General features: G+C 49.7%; 1 protein-coding gene across 4 annotated transcripts in view; it reads left to right on the top strand.

Moving 5' to 3' along the window:
• The first annotated feature begins 1,626 nt into the window (after positions 1 to 1,626).
• Positions 1,627 to 18,711, top strand: part of SCIMP (SLP adaptor and CSK interacting membrane protein) — a 33,244-nt gene continuing 16,159 nt past the window's right edge. For 2 of the 4 annotated variants that reach the window (XM_054459470.2, XM_054459469.2), the window contains exon 1: positions 9,396 to 9,537. In XM_054459470.2, coding sequence (XP_054315445.1) covers positions 9,517 to 9,537 — 21 coding nt within the window. In that variant the 5' untranslated portion in view covers positions 9,396 to 9,516. Of the gene's footprint in view, positions 1,671 to 6,347; positions 6,643 to 9,395; positions 9,538 to 16,837; positions 16,906 to 18,711 lie in introns of those variants that run through there. The other 2 variants (XM_054459471.2, XM_054459472.2) reach the window with 2 other exon arrangements.

Below are 18,711 nucleotides of genomic sequence, written 5' to 3'. Positions count from 1 at the left end.
TCAGTATTGCAAACCGTACAGAATAACATACTTAATTGATATATGTGTTACATATTAAACATCCCACAACAAACAAAGTAACATTTAACATCAAGAGGAAAAAGAGGAGAAAGGGTTAGGGAACCAGTCCAGGGGGAGCAGGAAGACCAAAGGAGTCCTGGTCTGGTGGTCTGGTGGTCTCTGGGCCCCGTTAGATCTTGCAAGGAAGAGTCTTTTTTTTTGTTGTTTGTTTGACACAGAGTCTCGCTCTGTCGCCCAGGCTGGAGTGCAGTGGCGCAGTCTCTGCTCACTGCAAGCTCCGCCTCCCGGGTTCATGCCATTCTCCTGCCTCAGCCTCCCAAGTAGCTGGGACTACAGGCGCCCGCCACCACGCCCAGCTAATTTTTTGTATTTTTAGTAGAGACGGGGTTTCACCACGGTCTCAATCTCCTGACCTCGTGATCCGCCCGCCTTGGCCTCCCAAAGTGCTGGGATTACAAGCGTGAGCCACCGCGCCCGGCCTACAAGGAAGAGTCTTTAATGTGGCCGAGCTTTTGGGGGTCAAATGCTGAGTTCTTTTGGTTTGTTTGTTTTTTGAGACGGAGTTTCACTCTTGTTGTCTAGGCTGGAGTGCAGTGGCGTGATCTCGGCTCACCGCAACCTCCGCCTCCCGAGTTCAAGTGATTCTTCTGCCTCAGCCTCCTGAGTAGCTGGGATTACAGGCACCCACCACCACGCCCAGCTAATTTTTGTATTTTTAGTAGAGACGGGGTTTCACCATGTTGACCAGGCTGGTCTCAAACTCCCGGCCTCAGGTGATCTGCCCGCCTCGGCTTCCCAAAGTGCTGGGATTACAGGCATGAGCCACCGCACCCAGCCAAATGCTGAGTTCTTATCATGAGTGATGATGATGAGTTATGGCTATTTCGAGCTGCTAGAGGCCTGCTTTTTTTTTTTTTTTTTTTTTTTTTTGAGATGGAGTCTTGCTCTGTCACCCAGGCTGGAGTGCAGTGGCATGATCTTGGCTCACTGCAACCTCCGCTTCCTGGGTTCAAGCAATTCTCCTGCCTCAGCCTCCCAAGTAGCTGGAACTACAGGTGAACGCCACCACGCCCGGCTAATTTTTGTATTTTTAGTAGAGATGGGGTTTCACTATGTTGGTCAGGCTGGTCTCCAACTCCTGCCTCGGCCTCCCAAAATGCTAGGATTACAGGCATGAGCCACTGCACCCAGCTAGCCGAGGCCTGATGTTTTATAGTTCAGAGTCCTCTGATGAGAACTGATGGTGGAAGAGTGTGCTTGTTTGTATCTTTATCTGGTTGGATGCAGTCTTTTTTTTTTTTTAAATTTGTTTCTTAAGCAAAACATCTTATCCTAGTTGGCAAAGTGCTCTATGAAATATAAAATGGAGTATTTTTCTAAGATGGAGTTAGTTACGTCAAGGGTGCTCTATACAAGTTTGAATACTTTTCTGGTGGGTTCCCATGGGGAAAGCCAAAATTAGGCAAGATTTCACACGTTCTCAGAGCCTGAACCTTTTTTAGTGTGTGTGATTTTTAAAAATAGACCTTCTTCCTCCTACCCCACCCCCTCAGTTCTCAACCAAACAACAAACAATGACTGTGACCTCACCATTGATAAGGCTTCAAGGACCAGAACAGAGGAGATGGAAGGAGACTTGCTACTGTTGTGTAAGGATTGTTTTGGTAGCAAATGGTAGCAGCCTTCCTGGAACTGGCTGAGACATAAACAAAAAAGTACTGAGGCCGGGTGTGTTGGCTTACACCTGTAATCCCAGCACTTTGGGAGGCTGAGGCAAGTGGATCACCTGAGGTCAGGAGTTCGAGACCAGCCTGGCCAATATGGTGATATCCTGTCTCTACTAAAAACTACAAAAATTAGCCAGGCGTGGTGGCTCACACCTGTAGTCCCAGATACTCAGGAGGCTGAGGCAGGAGAATCACTTGAACCCGGGATGGGGAGGTTGCAGTGAGCCAAGATAGCACCACTGCACTCCAGCCTGGGCAACAGAGTGAGACTCTGTCTCAAAAAAAAAAAAGGTACTGGGAGGATCCTGCAGGTGTTGTTGAAGGGTGTATTCACTTCCTGTTTCTGCTGTAGCAAAATATCACACGTTTGATATTCTCTTACAGATCTGGAGGTGCTAAAGTTCAGCAGTCTGAAATGTGTTGGCAGGCAGGTTCTTTCTGCAGGCTCTGGGGAAGAACCTATTTCCTTGCCTTCTTCACCTCTTAGAGGCCGCCTGCATTCCCATGTGACAGTGGGGAGTGAAAATAGGAAAGTGGCAGCTCTGACCGAAAACAATGTGGTTGGTAAAGATGGTGGGCAATGGGGGGACATTTCCTCAAAAGAAAGGGTTGCTTTTCACCGAAGAGGGAGTGAAGGCCTGGGAAGGCAAGATAACAGGTGTGCACTCAGCTGTGATAGAGAGGCTGACCAGGTACGCTGTGTGCAGCAAAATGGGCATTATGCTTTGCCCCTGGAGGCAGGGAAGTGGGGCAAGAGGGTAGAGAAAAAGTTGTTCCAGCCACTATGGATGTGTAACAAGTTACTCCAAATCTTGTTGACTTAAAATAGCCACTTGGTTTGCTCATGATTTTGTGGGCCACGAATTTAGACAGGACTGAGCCCGGCAGGTCTCACTCAGCGTTTCCCTAGCAGCTGCTCAGATGTCATCTGAAGGCCCCACAGGGCTGGACGTCCAAGTTGGCTCACTCACATGGCTGGCACGGGCTGTGTCCTGGTAGCTCAGCTGGGGCTGCCAAGCCAGGGCTCTGCATGGCTTCTCCAGCATGGCAGGGTCTCAGAGTAGCTGGACTTCTTGTGTGGTGGCTGGCTGGCTTCCCCCTGCCCACTGAGTGGGAGTCTTAAGAGGACGAAGTAGAAACTTCATAATTTTTTTTTTTTTTTTTGAGATGGAGTCTCACTCTGTTGCCCAGGCTGGAGTGCAGTGGCCTGATCTCGGCTCACTGAAACCTCCACCCCCTGGGTTCAAGTGATTCTCCTGCCTCAGCCTCCCAAGTAGCTGGGATTACAGGTGCCCGCCACAGCGCCCGGCTAAGTTTTGTATTTTTAGTAGAGACAGTGTTTCACCATCTTGGCTGTTACACGCCTCCATATAAGAGACCACCTGAGCAGGCTTAGTGTGAGCAACAAGGCTGTTTATTCACTTGGGTGCAAGTGGGCTGAGTCAGAGAAAGGAGTCAGTGAAGGGTGATGGGGGTGGAACTGGTTTTTTTTTTTTTTTTTTTTTTTTTGAGACAGAGTCTCGCTCTGTGGCCCAGGCTGGAGTGCAGTGGCGCAATCTCGGCTCACTGCAAGCTCCGCCTCCCGGGTTCAAGCGATTCTCATGCCTCAGCCTCCTAAGTAGCTGGAACTACAGGCGCCCACCACCACGCCCAGCTAAGTTTTTTGTATTTTTAGTAGAGATGGGGTTTCACCGTGTTAGCCAGGATGGTCTCGATCTCCTGACCTCGTGATCCTCTCGCCTCTGCCTCCCAAAGTGCTGGGATTACAGGTGTGAGCCACCGCGCCCAGCTGGAACTGGTTTTATAGGTTTGGGGTAGATAGTGGAAAGTTACAGTTAGGGGCAGTTTTTTTGGGCAGGGGAAGAATGTCCCAAGGTGCATAGTCACGAGGTGGGGGGAAGTCACAAGGCACGATATCACAAGGTGGATGGATTAGTTGGGGAAGGGCAGGAACATGTCACAAGGTGGATGGATTAGTTGGGGAAGGGCAGGAACATATCACAATGGTGGATGGATTAGTTGGGGAAGGGCAGGAACATATCACAAGGTGGATGGGTTAGTTGGGGTAGGGCAGGAACATGTCACAAGGTGGATGGATTAGTTGGGGAAGGGCAGGAACATGTCACAAGGTGGATGGATTAGTTGGGGAAGGGCAGGAACATGTCACAATGGTGGATGGATTAGTTGGGGAAGGGCAGGAACATGTCACAAGGTGGATGGATTAGTTGGGGAAGGGCAGGAACATGTCACAATGGTGGATGGATTAGTTGGGGAAGGGCAGGAACATGTCACAAGGTGGATGGATTAGTTGGGGAAGGGCAGGAACATGTCACAAGGTGGATGGATTAGTTGGGGAAGGGCAGGAACATGTCACAATGGTGGATGGATTAGTTGGGGAAGGGCAGGAACATGTCACAATGGTGGATGGATTAGTTGGGGAAGGGCAGGAACATATCACAAGGTGGATGGGTTAGTTGGGGTAGGGCAGGAACATGTCACAATGGTGGATGGATTAGTTGGGGAAGGGCAGGAACATGTCATAATGGTGGATGGATTAGTTGGGGAAGGGCAGGAACATGTCACAATGGTGGATGGATTAGTTGGGGAAGGGCAGGAACATGTCACAAGGTGGAATGTTGCAAGGTTGGTTAATCATTACGGCAGGAACTAGCTGTTCCATCTTCTTTAGTGGTTCTCCTGTTGCGCCAGGCTTTGTGACTCCAGGAGGCCTGTAACGTGTGGGTCACACGGGTCACAATGGCTTGACCATGGTGTAGCCCGTTCAGAGGACCTTCCATTGGCCAGGTTGGTCTTGAACTCATGACCTCATGATCCACCCGCCTCGGCCTCCCAAAGTGCTGGAATACAGGCGTGAGCCACCGCGCCCCGCCCAAAGCTGCATAATTTTTTATCCTCAAAAGTTAAGCAGCTTTCTTTCCCCTACAGTCTGTGTTATAAGTGAGTCACTAATGTCAGCCCACTTTTGAGTAGAGGGGACATAGATTCCCACGGCTCAATGGGAGGAGTGTCAAAAAAATGTATGAGCATATTTTGAAACCACTGCAAAGTATGTCATGGGGAGAATGTCCAGAGGAGAGATGACTGAGTTGGGTTAAATTGCCAGGCCAGACACGGTGGCTCATGTCTGTAATCCGAGCATTTTGGGAGGCCGAGGCAGTAAAATCTCTTGAGGCCAGGAGTTTGAGACCAGTTTGGGAAACATAGCAAGACCCCCATCTCTACAAAAAATTAAAAAATTAGCCAGGCGTATTGGTGCATGCCTATGGTCCCAGCTACTTCGGAGGCTTAGGTGAGAGGATCGCTTGAGCCCAGGAGTTCGAGGCTGCGTTGGGCCATGACTGCACCACTGTTCTCCAGCCTGAGTGACAGAGTGAGACTGTCTCAGAAATAAATGAATAAATAAATAAATTGCCAGGCCACAGAAAATGCTTAAGTATTACAACTGGTAAATCATAAGAGTTATGGTTGATGTGGCTCCCGGTCAGTTGAGTGGTAATGGGGCTGGTGGACTCATGTTTGGGAACGAAGAAGAGAGAAGGTTCAACAGTGAGAACTGAAATCACTGCTGTCTCCCCATCCCTGTCCCAGGGGAAAATCCATTGCCCAGCCGTTACCAGCTCCTCGAGACTGCCTGCATTTCTTGGCTCGAGACCCCTTCTTCGGATCTCTCCAGTCTCTTGCCTCTGCCGGCACATCCCCTGCCACTGACCCTGACTCTCCTGTATCCCTCTCAGAAGGATCTTGTGATTACACGGGGTCCATGTGGATAATCCTGCATGACTTCCCCACTTCAAAATCCTTAGTCATATCTGCAAAGTCCCTTTCACCATATGAAATAACATATTCGTGGGTTCTGGGGTTTAGGGGCCCAATGCTCCTAGTACCTTTCATAGGAAGCTTTACCTCCAGAAACGGGGAGAAGTGAGCAGGGACTCCCTTCATACACAAGAGACGGCTGCCTCCTGCCACACCCCCAAATACTTATACACTTGCCTTTTTACATGTGAGCTGGAACGACCCCACCTCAATGTCATGGGGGCCAGGGTGGCAGACAGAGGAGCTGCAACATCTGCTTGGCTATTGTTAGGGACAAACAAAGCAGCCACGGTCGCTTAGTGATGACTTCCGGTTCCACCTGAGTGCTTTGGCCACCTATACTGCTCTCAGAGCTCTTTAAAGATGAGTTCTTGTGCCGGGAGTGGTGGCTGCCGCCTGTAATCCCAGGACTTTGGGAGGCTGAGGTGGACAGATCACCTGATGTTGGGATTTCAAGACCAGCCTGACCAACATGGCGAAACTCCGTCTCTACTAAAAGTACGAAATTAGCAGGGCATGGTGGCGCATACCTGTAATCCCAGCTACTCGGGAGGCTGAGGCAGGAGAATTGCTTGAACCTAGGAGGCGGAGGTTGCAGTGAGCCAAGATCGCACCATTGCACTCCGGTCTGGGCAATAAGAGCAAAACTCTGTCTCAAAAACAAAAACAAAAACAAACAAAAAACCCCACCTTTTTAAAAACTGCAATAAAATCTATTAATGTTCTAATTAATGTTCTATTTTATGATTTATCTTTCTTCAGTTTTTTTCTCATGATGGGGATTAACTGACACTTGTGAGTGGCACAAAGAATAACACCTCATTTTACACATGACTTGGATGACTGAGTGAGAAGAAACAAAACGGCAGAAGCTGGGTGCCACCCGGATGTTGACAAAAAGGTTGAGTCATGAGATGAGGAGTGGACTGGAATCCCTTCTGAGTGTCCTCTAGCCTGATGGTCTCTGTAGCTTCAAGAGGTGAACATCTTGTCTGTCCAGCCATCCCTCTTGGGAGGTCAGACAGACCAGAATCCTGAGAAGGAGAAAGCACCACAGGTGACCACTAGAGGGTGCCCTTCATTCTCCTTGATGCCCTCTGGTCCAACGGCTAACCTAGGGCCCTCAGGGACCTCTTTAGCCACCCAGACCAGCAGATGGCATTTCAGATGTGCAGAAAGAACACAACCGCCCCAACTTCCTGCCCTTCTCTTGTGGTGGAAAGACAAATGGTGGAGTCGGGGAAGAATGTAGATAGCGAGGAAGTGGGTAGATCCAGATGCTGTGGTGTGTGTCCCTAAACTTTGCTCTCAAGCCTCTGACTGCCCAACACATTCACTCTTGATCAGCCATGCAACTATCTGTTTCTCTCCAAATACTATGGCTGCTTTGTGTCTGTCCACATTCTCTCCATTTGGTGAGCTCCTACACATCCTTCAAGGCCCAGTTCAAATGCTACCACTCAGACCCTTTCTTCTCTCCCACTTTTTGCTTCCACAGCACTAGCATTCATCACTTTGCATAGTAATAACCTATGTGCCTTCTGTGCTGTAGAACATGTGCTCGACCCATGAATGACTTGCCCAGTTCTGAGCCTCTACTTGTTGAGCACAGGGTCTGGCACAAATTGAAGGCCATTGTATTTAGCCTGCATCATATTATGGCTTCAACTTCCTCCTGCACTTTGCGGGACTTTCTTGAGGGCAGATGGCAAAATCCCTGGAGCACTTTCATATTTGTCAATTGAATTCTTTCATTTTACAACAAGGAAACTGAGGCTCAGAGAAGGGAAGGATTCACAAAGAAAGTTGTTGTCAAACCGGGCCTGGAATTCTGATCACCTGACACCTCAGGCTTGAACTTGCTGTACAAAAGGCATTGTTAGAAATAGTAGGGCTACAGAGTTTACTATATCACAGCTGAACTGGGGTCCTTAAAGGTTAGCAAAATAATTTATTGAGTAATTTATTGAATGAATGAATGAAACACAAACCAAGAAGTCACAGCTTTGTTAGCCTAGGATGAGCTCTATCCACAGAAGCATTTATTCACCCCTCAGAAGAGAATTTTTTTTTTTTTTTGAGACGGAGTGTTGCTCTGTCGCCCCGGCTGGAGTGCAGTGGCTCGATCTCAGCTCACTGCAACCTCTGCCTCCCAGGTTCAAGCAATTCTTCTGCCTCAGCCTCCCAAGTAGCTGGGACTACAGGCGCCCGCCACCATGCCTGGCTAATTTTTGTATTTTTAGTAGAGATGGGACTTTACCATGTTGGCCAGGCTGGTCTCAAACTCCTGACCTCATGATCCACCTGCCTTGGCCTCCCAAAGTGCTGGGATTTCAGGCGTGAGCCACCATGCCCAGCCTAGAAGAAAATTTTAAATTGGCTTTTAGGAAGGTTTTTTAGCAGCTAAACTTTGGATGAGCCTAATAAGAAAGAGTTCAGGCCTTCGCCAGGTGCAGTGGCTCTAGTAAAAATACAAAAATTACCCGGATGTGGTGGCACACTCCTGTAGTGCCAGCTACTTGGGAGCTACTTGGGAGGCTGAGGCAGGAGAATCGCTTGAACTTGGGAGTCGGAAGTTGCAGTGTGCTGAGATTGCGCCACTGCACTCCAGCCTGGCGACAGAGCGAGACTGCATCTCAAAAAAAAAAAAAAAAAAAAAAAAGAAAGAAAGAAAAAGAAAAAAGAAATTAGTAAACACTGCAAATCAGGAATCTTCTGAGTCAGATGTTTTGTTTTGTTTTGTTTGAGATGGAGTCTTGCTCTGTTGCCCAGGCTGGAGTGCAATGGTGTGATCTTGGCTCACTGCAACCTCCACCTTGCGGGTCCAAGCAATTCTCCTGCCTCAGCCTCCTGAGTAGCTGGGACTACAGGTGCACACCAAAATGCCCAGCTAATTTTTGTATTTTTAGTAGAGATGGGGTTTCACCATGTCGGCCAGGCTGGTCTCGAACTACTAACTTCAGGTGATCTGCCTCCTTGGCCTCCCAAAGTGCTGGGATTACAGGTGTGAGCCACCACACCCGGTCAGAGCCCGGTGTTTGTTAAATTTACCAGACATATATCAGACATTATCAGATATTTATCAGACATATCTGGTTATTATCATTATTACTGAAATGGATAACAACTCATTCGCTCTGGGCAGATACAATGCACACCCGTTTGCCTATTTTTACTAATGTGACTGCTCATTTGAGTCAGAACCAGCCAATTCAGCAAAATGGTTAATTGGTTTCCCCACCCCAACCCCCATGTTCAGAGGCCGTGGGCCTCGCTGGGAGTTCTGTCTCACAGCGTTGCACGAGGGGACCCAATTCAGTCACATTTTTCAAGGTCGCCACTCACCCGCCTTTAGAAACAGGAAAGCTGTCCCTTGCCTCCTCCAAGCAGAACATGTCTCAGCAGTTCCAAGGTGCACAGGAGCTTTCAAGAGTCACCCTCATGGTGAGATGGTGAGTTTGTCACACATGAGCTGGTTTCTTACCTGGATCTGTCTCTGCATGGGAGCTGGCGTCCTGTCGCTCTTCTTGAGACTGAGGTTGCCACATCCAGGAATGCTCAGGGCAAAATCATCTGTGGGGACACCAAACCCACCCCCACTGCCAAGTCTCCACCCTGGCCCCTGGCCCCTGCCAGGACCCCCTACCACACCATGAGGGTCCTCTGGTAGGCCTTGCGGGAGCGACACGGGGCAGTGAGAAGATTCTGGCTTCTGGACAGCCATGGGTCGTGAGCTTCCCTGGAAAAGGGATGGTTGCCTAGAGATGACGCCAGGGTCTCTGCCCCGTGGGCTGACTAGAAAGGGGAAGTGGTCAGGATGGGGCTCACTGTCTCTAGCAGTGGGTGAGGGCCTGTGAGTGAGGAATGCCTCTTACCAGCTGTGCCTGAGCCGCAGCACTCCAGCCACTGCTGTCTCCTTAGCTGCTCACATATGGATACTTTCACAGTTCAGGTAAGCATCTCGGCTTTCCAAGGGACAGTTTCCTGCTCTCTTCACAGCAGACATCTGCCAGCCCTGGCATCAGGGCATGTGTCCCTGGGAGCCACCGATCAGCACTGGGCCAGGGGATTGCAGCCTGGGGCCCTGGTACGACTGCTGTGTAGGGTTGGAGAAAAACTTGCATTGAAGGATCTGCTCTACCGGTAACTGGCTGAGTGACCTGAGGCATCACTTCACCTCTCTGGGCCTTTTCCTCGTGCGTATGTCAGGGGTGATGAAGAAGTCTACCTCTTGGATTGAAATGAGATAATGACTGGGAGTGACAGGTCTTAACTGTAACAGAGTTACTTGTACTTTCTGGATGCCGATAGTGTGTTTTGGGACTTGATATGTGAGAAGACTGTCATGGTGCTATGCTGGAGGTGGGGGTGGGAGCGAGGCACTGACTGTGTCAATTTATTTATTTTTATTTTATTTTATTTTGAGACGGAGTTTCGCTCTTGTCGCCCAGGCTGGAGTGCAGTGATGCAATCTCGGCTCACTGCAACCACCGCCTCCCGGGTTCGAGTGATTCTCCTGCCTCAGCCTCCTGAGTAGCTGGGATTACAGGCGCCCGCCACCACACCTGGCTAATTTCTGTATTTTTAGTAGAGACGGGGTTTCACCATGTTGGCCAGGCTGCTCTTGAACTCCTGACCTCAGGTGATCTGCCCGCCTCGGCCTCCCAAAATGCTGGGATTACCGTGGTGTGAATTTAGGCCACGTCTTGGGGCTCTTGGATGAAAGACCTGGAACACCTCCAGTCTTGGTACCTTTGTCATTGCATCTCTGGCTTTCAGCAGTTCATTAGGCACCTTCCCTTCCAGAGGCCTTGAGATCAAAGTGTTTTGGGCTGGCGTGAGTTCTCGGTGGAACCATCTGCTTTTGACCTCTGGAAAATTATTTTGAGAAGAGATCTGGGTTTGGCTTTGCCATATCCACTCCCACTGCCCGGTGTATCCACTTGTCCCCGAGGTCTTGGCCATGAAGCAATGCAGAGCGCAGGCTTCACTCTGCTTCAGTGGTAAATAACTACTGAGAGGCAGGCGGGGTGCGGTGGCTCACGCCTGTAATCCCAGCACTTTGGGAGGCCAAGGCGGGCAGATCACGAGGTCAAGAGATCGAAACCAGCCTGGCCGACATGGTGAAACCCTGTCTCTACTACAAATAGAAAAATTAGCTGGGCGTGGTGGTGGGCGCCTATAGTCCCAGCTACTCGGGAGGCTGAGGCAGGAGACTCGTCTGAGCCCCGGAGGTGGACGTTGCAGTGAGCCAAGATTATGTCACTGCACTGCACTCCAGCCTGGTGACAGCAAGACTCCATATCAAAAACAAAAACAAAAACACAAAAAAACCTACTGAGAGGCTTAAAGCAAGGAAGGGACAGGGTCACACTGGTATTTGGCAGTCAGTGGGGAGCCAGGTCGGGGCTAGGGGCCAGCGAAAATGCAATGGTCCAGGTACAGAGATGAGAACTCGGACTACATTTGGAGGCTGACGGGCTGCAGCGGGGTGGGGGTGGGGCTATGGGAGGAAGAGGAATGAGGCGAGGTTTCCAGTCTTTCCCAGAAGTGAAAGTATAGAGAAGGGGAGAAGAGAGGCTGGACTCCTTTGAATGACCCTGCCCCGCACTTCCCCATGAACACTTGGGTTTTAAGTTGCCAGTGACTATCCACATGGCCATTTCTGGTGCTGACATCAGCGAGAAGGACAAGTGGAGCGAAGCTCAGTGGCTCACGCCTGTAATCCCAGCACTTTGGGAGGCCGAGGCAGGTGGATCACTTGAGGTCAAGAGTTTGAGACCAGCCAAGCCAACATGGCAAAACCCCATCTCTATTAAAAATACACAAAAATTAGCTGGGTATGGTGGTGCGTGTTGGTAATCCCAGCTACTCAGGAGGCTGAGGCAGGAGAATGGCTGAACCAGGAAGTAGAGGTTGCAGTGAGCTGAGATTGCACCAGTGGAGTCTAGCCTGGGCGACAGAGCAAGACTCCATCTCAGAAAAAAAAAAAAAAAGAAGAAGAACTAGTGGGAACAAGGCCTCACTGAGCATGAACAGCAACAGTCTGGGAATTAGAGGTGAACTGGGACAAGAACTGCTCATGCCGACCGGCCTAAATGTTCCCTACAGCCTCTCAGACCCTCGAGATCTAGGCTGAGATTAGTTCAAACCCTCATTCCAGGCCTGCCAAAGTCCAAAGCCCTCCCCAGGACTTCTGTGGACTCCCGAGGAGCCCACCTCTTTTTCCATGGTCAGCAATGGGCCTGCAGCCTCTGTGGGTAAAACTGTTTACACTGCACTGTTTACACAGTACTGTTTATATTCCACCCCTTTCTTAGTTCCCCACACCCCCAGAGCAAATCTGCTCACAAAAGCATTGGCAGATGCAGTAGACTTTACCAGACTCAGCGGGGGGCCACTAGAGGGGCTTGTAATGCATCAGTGCAAACAACTACACACAGAACATAACACGGCCCTGCTCTGAAAATGTCTTTGCCAGCCCATCCCTGAGCACTTTCTATCAGTTCCTTCTCTTGATACTAAATGAGGCCCATTCTGCTCATCGCACGGTAAGCCAATCACTCAATCACTGAGGTGACCAGTTTTTTTTGTTTTTTTTGTTTTTTTTTTTGAGATGAGTCTTGCTCTGTCGCCCAGGCTGGAGTGCAGTGGCGCAATCTCAGCTCACTGCAAGCTCTGCCTCCCAGGTTCACGCCATTCTCCTGCCTCAGCCTCCCGCGTAGCTGGGACTATGGGCGCCCACCACCACGCCTGGCTAATTTTTTGTATTTTTTTAGTAGAGACGGGGTTTCACTGTGTTAGCCAGGATGGTCTCGATCTCCTGACCTCATGATCCGCCCACCTCAGCCTCCCAAAGTGTTGGGATTACAGGTGTGAGCCACCGCGTCCCACCGAGATGAACAGTTTTGCAGCAGAGAATGCGTTTACTCATGAGGCAGCCAAGTGAGGAGATGCGAAAACAGGTCTCAAACCCACTTCCTCGAAGATGGGGTTTAGAGACGTTGATGGGACAAAGAAGCAGGTGGCCTAAGGTGTGGGGAAGGTGATTGGAGGGAAAAGTAGGACATCGGTGATCCGTGCAAAAGCCTAGTCAAGCTCCATCGTTCTTCATAGGATGCAGGTTCATAAAATGGTGGCATTAGCATGATGGAGGATGGAGATTTTGGCGCTCTGACATCAAACGTCACCTACTGGACACTCACACAGACCAGATTGAAGGATTGATGGTCATAAGTGGCTTGAACTGGATAAGAGCTGACCCCAAGTTCCTGAAAAACAACTTTCTTTTCTTTTCTTTTTTTTTTTTTTTGAGAGGGAGTTTCACTCTCGTCACTCAGGCTGGAGTACAATGGGGTGATCTTGCAGGCTCACTGCAACCTCTGGGTTCAAACGATTCTCCTCCCTCAGCCTTCTGAGTGGCTGGGATTACCGGCGCCTGCCACCACACTAGGCTAATTTCTGTATTTTTAGTAGAAACGGGGTTTCACCATGTTGGCCAGGCTGGTCTCAAACTCCTGACTTCAGGTGATCTGCCCACCTTGGCCTCCCAAAGTGCTGGGATTACAGGCGTGAGCCACCGTGCCCAGCCCCTGAAAAACAACTTAAACAACCATTACTATGATGACCTATATGTCAGAGATGTTATCCAGCAGGAAGCTAGTGGAAGTCCAGTTAAATATTGCTTAGCTACATGACTTTTAGCTCTATAAGCTTTTTTCTTTTTTAAAGACAGGGTCTCACTCTATAACCCAGGCTAGAGTGCACTGATGGTGATCACAGCTCACTGCAGCCTCAACCTCCTAGAGTCAAGCCATCCTCCCACCTCAGCCTCCTGAGTAGCTGGGACTACAGGCACATGCCGCCACATCTGGTTTTTTTTTTTGTTTTTGTTTTTGTTTCATTTTTAGTAGAGAGAAGGTCTTGCCGTGTTGCCTAGGCTGGTCTTGAACTCCTGGGCTCAAGCGATCCTCCAGCCTCGGCCTCCCAAAGTGCTGGGATTACAAGTGTGAGCCACTGCCCCCAGCAGCTATATAGGTTTTAAGATCAACTAGAAGCAAGTGACTAAAATCAAGTAAGGTAGGTTAAGTTCTGCAGGCCTAATCTAGCCCTCAGGTTCACTCCCACCTTTGCACCATCCTGCTGGCTTCCCTTCTTCTCATCTTTCCATCCCTTCTTCTCATCACCTTCCCTCCCATAATTCCAAATTCTCCCCCTCTATAACCCAGAGGAATTCAAGATTCCCCAGTTCCTACCAGCAAACTTCATTCCTAGCCCAGCCAGCTTTGCAGATCTGCAGATCCTCTGCAGGGAGAATAGGGGACTCTCCTGGTCGGTAGCTGTCCTTCTTAGAAGACACTTGCGATTGTAAATAGAACTTGGTTGGTTTGCCCTTAATAATGCCTCATGCTTGGTGATCTTCTGCACACAGAGCTCTTTTGCATGCAACATCTCTTGGAAGCTTTTCAGAAGCCTGCAAGGAGATGTTAAGCGTCTTATTCCAAGTGCAACAGCTAAGTGGGAACAGGAAACCTATTCCCCCTGGCCAGGTGCAGTGGCTCATGACTGTAATCCTGGTACTTTGGGAGGCTGGGGCAGAGGATCACTTGGGGCCCAGAGTTTGAGACCAGCCGAGGCAACATTTTTTGTGTGTCTACAACTTTTTTTTGTCTCTACAAAAAGGAAAGGAAGGGAAAGGAGAGGAGAGGAGAAAGGAGAGGAGAAAAAGGAGAGGAGAGAAGAAAGGAGAGAAGAGGAGAGGATAAAGGAGAGTGGAGAGGAGAGGAGCAGAGAGGAGAAAGGAGAAGAGAGGAGAAAGGAGAAGAGAGGAGAAAGGAGATGGGGGGGAGGGGAGGGGAACTTGTTCCCTTGATGGCCAGCCTAGGGCCCTTCAGGGCTTCATTTATGTGAAGAAGTATATACCTATCACAACGTAAACTATATTTCTTACCGAAGATCTTCTTTAAAAATGCTAAATAGGCCGGATGCAGTGGCTCATGCCTGTAATCCCAGCACTTTGGGAGGCCAAGGCGGGTGGATCACCTGAAGTCAGGAGTTCAAGGCCAGCCTGACCAATATGCTGAAACCCCATCTCTACTAAAAATATAAAAATTAGCTAGGCCTGGTGACGTGCGACTGTAGTCCCAGCTACTTGGGAGGCTAAGACAGGAGAATTGCTTGAACTGGGGAGATGGAGGTTGCAGTGAGCCGAGATCGCGCCACTGCACTCCAGCCTGGGCAACAGAGCAAGACTCCGTCTCAAAAAAAAAAGCTAAATAAACCCACAGTCTCAGAAATTCCTGGTGAAGGAAAATGTGACTTCTGTCCCTGACACCCTGGAAATGCCCTTTGGAGAAATGAAAGTGAAGCTGACCTGGTGACTGCCTTCAGGTGCTCTCCCACTCACCCGCCCTCTTAGACCCTGTGGAAGGTCTTGCCAAATCCTGTCCACTGAAACCACCCAGAACTGCAACAGGCTCACTCATGTTCCTTGAAAATGTCATGGACAACTAGAGGAATGGGGAGAAACAAAGGGGAAGCTGGAACTCCACCTCCCCAGCATTGCATTGCCACTGCTTCCCAGCCAGCCTCTTGACCGCAGTAGCCAATGGCCAGCGCAGGACGGGGAGCCTGCCCAGGGTTGCGTGTCCAGATGAGGCTTTGGAATTAGACTGCACAGCACGGGAATTTCAGGTACTGGACCCAAAGTGACTTCTGCCTGCATTCTCGGGTGGGAGGTCCATCTATAGCAGGGGAAAGAGACTGGGGCATCATCCATTCATTCGTATATTCACAGATATGTATGGAATGTCCTGCCCCAGGTGATGTTCTAGGCGCTAGAAACACAGTGGTAATTACAGGCAAAGCCTCTGCTCTTACGGTGCTTGCCTATCAGTGTGGGAGACAGACAAGGAACAAATAAACAAAGAGAACAAATATACCAAGAGACAACTGTCACTGTCACAGGCTCAGTTGGAAGAAAAATGCATTTCACTTTTTTTTTTTTTGAGACGGGGTCTTGCTCTGTCGCTCAGGCTGGAGTGCAGTGGCACGGTCATGGCCCAGTGTAGCCTCGAACCCCTGGGCTTAAGCAATCCTCTCACCTAAGCTTCTTGAGTAGCTGGGACTATAGGCATGCACCACCTCGCCTGGCAAATTTTTAAATTTTTTTTATAGAGACAAGGTCTTGCTGTGTTGCCCAGGCTGGTCGCTAACTCCTGGCCTTCAGTGATCCTCCTGCCTCAGCCTCCAAAAGTGTTGAGATTACAGGTGCAAGCCACTGTGCTCAATGCATTTTTTTTTTTTTTGAGACAAGATTTGGCTCTGTTACCCAGGCTGCAGTGCAGTGGCGTGATTGCAGCTCACTACAGCCTCAACTTCCTGGGCTCCAACAGTCCTCCCACTTCAACCTCCCATGTAGCTGGGGCCACAGGCGCGTGCCACCATGCCCAACTTATTTTTCATTTTTAAAATTTTTTTTGGAGAAGGAGTCTAGCTCTGTCGCCCAGGCTGGAGTGCAGTGGCATGATCTCGGCTCATCACAACCTCCGCCTCCCAGTGTCAAACAATTCTCCTGCCTCAGCCTCCCAAGTAGCTGAGATTACAGGTGCACACCACCACGCCTGGCTAATTTTTGTATTTTAGTAGAGACGGGGTTTCACCATGTTGGCCAGGCTGGTCTTGAACTCCTGACCTCATGATCTGCCTGCCTCGGCCTCCCAAAGTGCTGGGATTACAGGGATGAGCCACCATGCCCAACATATTTCACACATACATATTGCAGGGGTAGTGACATCCCTTCACGTAGCTGAGTTCTCCTTGGGATGCGGTAGGCAAGGACAAAGGACGGCCTCACGAGAAAGGCTCCAGCAACTGAAATTGTGAAGAAAGTGCCATGGGAATGGGGGCTGGGGGCTGGGCTGGAAGGTGGAGGAGTTGGTGCGTACTGTTGGACTACTCTGCTCAAGCCGGACCCCTCCCACCTCAACCCCCACGCTGTTGACTTTGCCTCCCACCTCAGAGGAAATGGAAACTTAGGTGTGAGCTCTCAACTTCCTGCACCCAAGCCCCTTCTCTCTGGTTCTATTCGGTGTCACTCCCTTCTCTAATCCTTGTTCCCTTTTGAAACTTCATTCTGGCTGGGCAGGGTGGCCCACGCCTGTAATCCCAGCACTTTGGGAGGCCGAAGCATGTGGATCACTTGAGGTTAGGAGTTCAAGACCACCCTGGCCAACATGGTGAAACCCCTGAGTAGCTGAGGAGGAGCTTAACCTCCTGAGTAGCTGTGACTACAGGTGCATGCTGCCACGCCCGGCTAAGTGTAAGTGTAAGTGTGTGTGTGTGTGTGTGTGTGTGTGTGTGTGTGGTGTGTGTGTGTATAGAGACAGGGTCTTGCTATGTTGCCCAAGCTGATCATGAACTCCTGGACTCAAGTGATCCGCCTGCCTTGGCCTCCTGAAGTGCTAGGATTACAAGCATGAGCTACTGCACTTGGCCAGTGCAAACACTTCTTTGCGATCTTTCAGTAGCCCTCAGTAGTCCTGTACTCACAATCTTATCAGCCCTCTGTGGCCACAATGCCAGCACAGGTAGGATCCAGCTCCCATACCTTCCCAGGGCCTGAACTCGGTCATGCAGCCATTGCGTACTCCCTGTTTTCTGTACTCTCTTCATCCTTCCCCAGGGCTTCCCCTCTCTGGAAGCACCTTGGCCATTAAACCAGCCTGGTGGCCTAGAGGACATCCTACTGGAACTAGGATGTGATTCTCTTAGGCCCCCTCTCTCAGCTGTCCTCTCTCAAAAAGCAAGCTCTCCTTGGTTCTATTAAAAATGTGTCGGCCGGACGTGGTGGCTCATGCCTGTAATCCCAGCACTTTGGGAGGCTGAGGCAGGCGGATCACCTGAGGTCAGGAGTTTGAGACCAGCCTGGCCAACATGGTGAAACCCCATCTCTACTAAAAATACAAAAAAAACTAGCCAGGCATGGTGGTACACACCTGTAATCGCAGCTACTCGAGAGGCTGAGGCAGAAGAATCACTTGAACCGGGGAGGTGGAGGGTGCAGTGAGCCGAGATCACGCCATCGCACTCCAGCCTGGGGGACAAGAGCGAGACTTCATCTCAAAAAAAAAAAAAAAAGAAAGAAAAAGAAAAGAAAAAGTGCCTCTCTGCAGTCCATTTCATTTGTAAGAACAAAACTGACAAAAAATATTTATTACTCTGAGTAGTTCTGAAAATGACCTATGGTTTCACTTTCTGACAACATCATTCCACTTCCTCTTTCCCAAGAAACTGATGAGAATGAAATTTCCTTGACCTTGAAACCCAAGCAATAGTTTTTTTTGGAAGCTACACTACATGGTCAATTTATTCTTTTCAGTGTTATCAAAGTAAATGTACGTAGTGCAAAAATCAAGTAATGCAGAGTTTATAATGAAAAGCAACAGCCCGTGTCTTCCCACCTCGTCCTTCCACGCAGTCACAATCCAGATACAACAGCTTTGAATGCGCAGGTCGTGGTATTTATCTCTATCGCTCTAAAGAGTATTGTTTCAGGAAAAACTCTGCAAACAGTATTTTTCCTCTGTTCTCACACCACCACAACAATCATCAACACAGAAAAGGGCTTCTGTGACCAAATGTGTGAGGGTTTTTCCGCTACACACCAAGCAGTGAACACCAGCTGGGTGTTCTCCAATTCAATGCCAGCACTATAGACCCAGAGATAGTATCAGATCTCACAGCTCAGTCCCCAAGACTGCTGCCCCCAACTCCCCAGACGTCAGTCGCAAGTCCGGGCCTCTGGAACTTGAGAGCAACCAGCTTCAAGTTGGGGTTCTCACAACTCCCTCTTTGAGATCAGTGTTTTTTTTTTTGAGATGGAATCTTGCTCTTGTTGCCCAGGCTGGAGTGCAATGGCACAACCTCGGCTCACCGCAACCTCTGCCTCCCGGGTTCAAGCAATTCTCTTGCCTCAGTCTCTCAAGTAGCTGGGATTACAGGCATGCACCACCATGCCCAGCTAATTTTTTGTATTTTTAGTAGAGGAGGGGTTTCACCATGATGGCCAAGCTTGTTTCGAACTCCTGACCTCAAGTGATCCGCCTGCCTCAGCCTCCCAAAGTGC

The sequence above is a fragment of the Pongo pygmaeus genome, chromosome 19, assembly GCF_028885625.2.
Source record: "Pongo pygmaeus isolate AG05252 chromosome 19, NHGRI_mPonPyg2-v2.0_pri, whole genome shotgun sequence".
NCBI lineage: Eukaryota > Metazoa > Chordata > Mammalia > Primates > Hominidae > Pongo > Pongo pygmaeus.
Note: the sequence above shows the minus strand (reverse complement) of the source record. Positions and strands in the feature narration are given on the sequence as shown.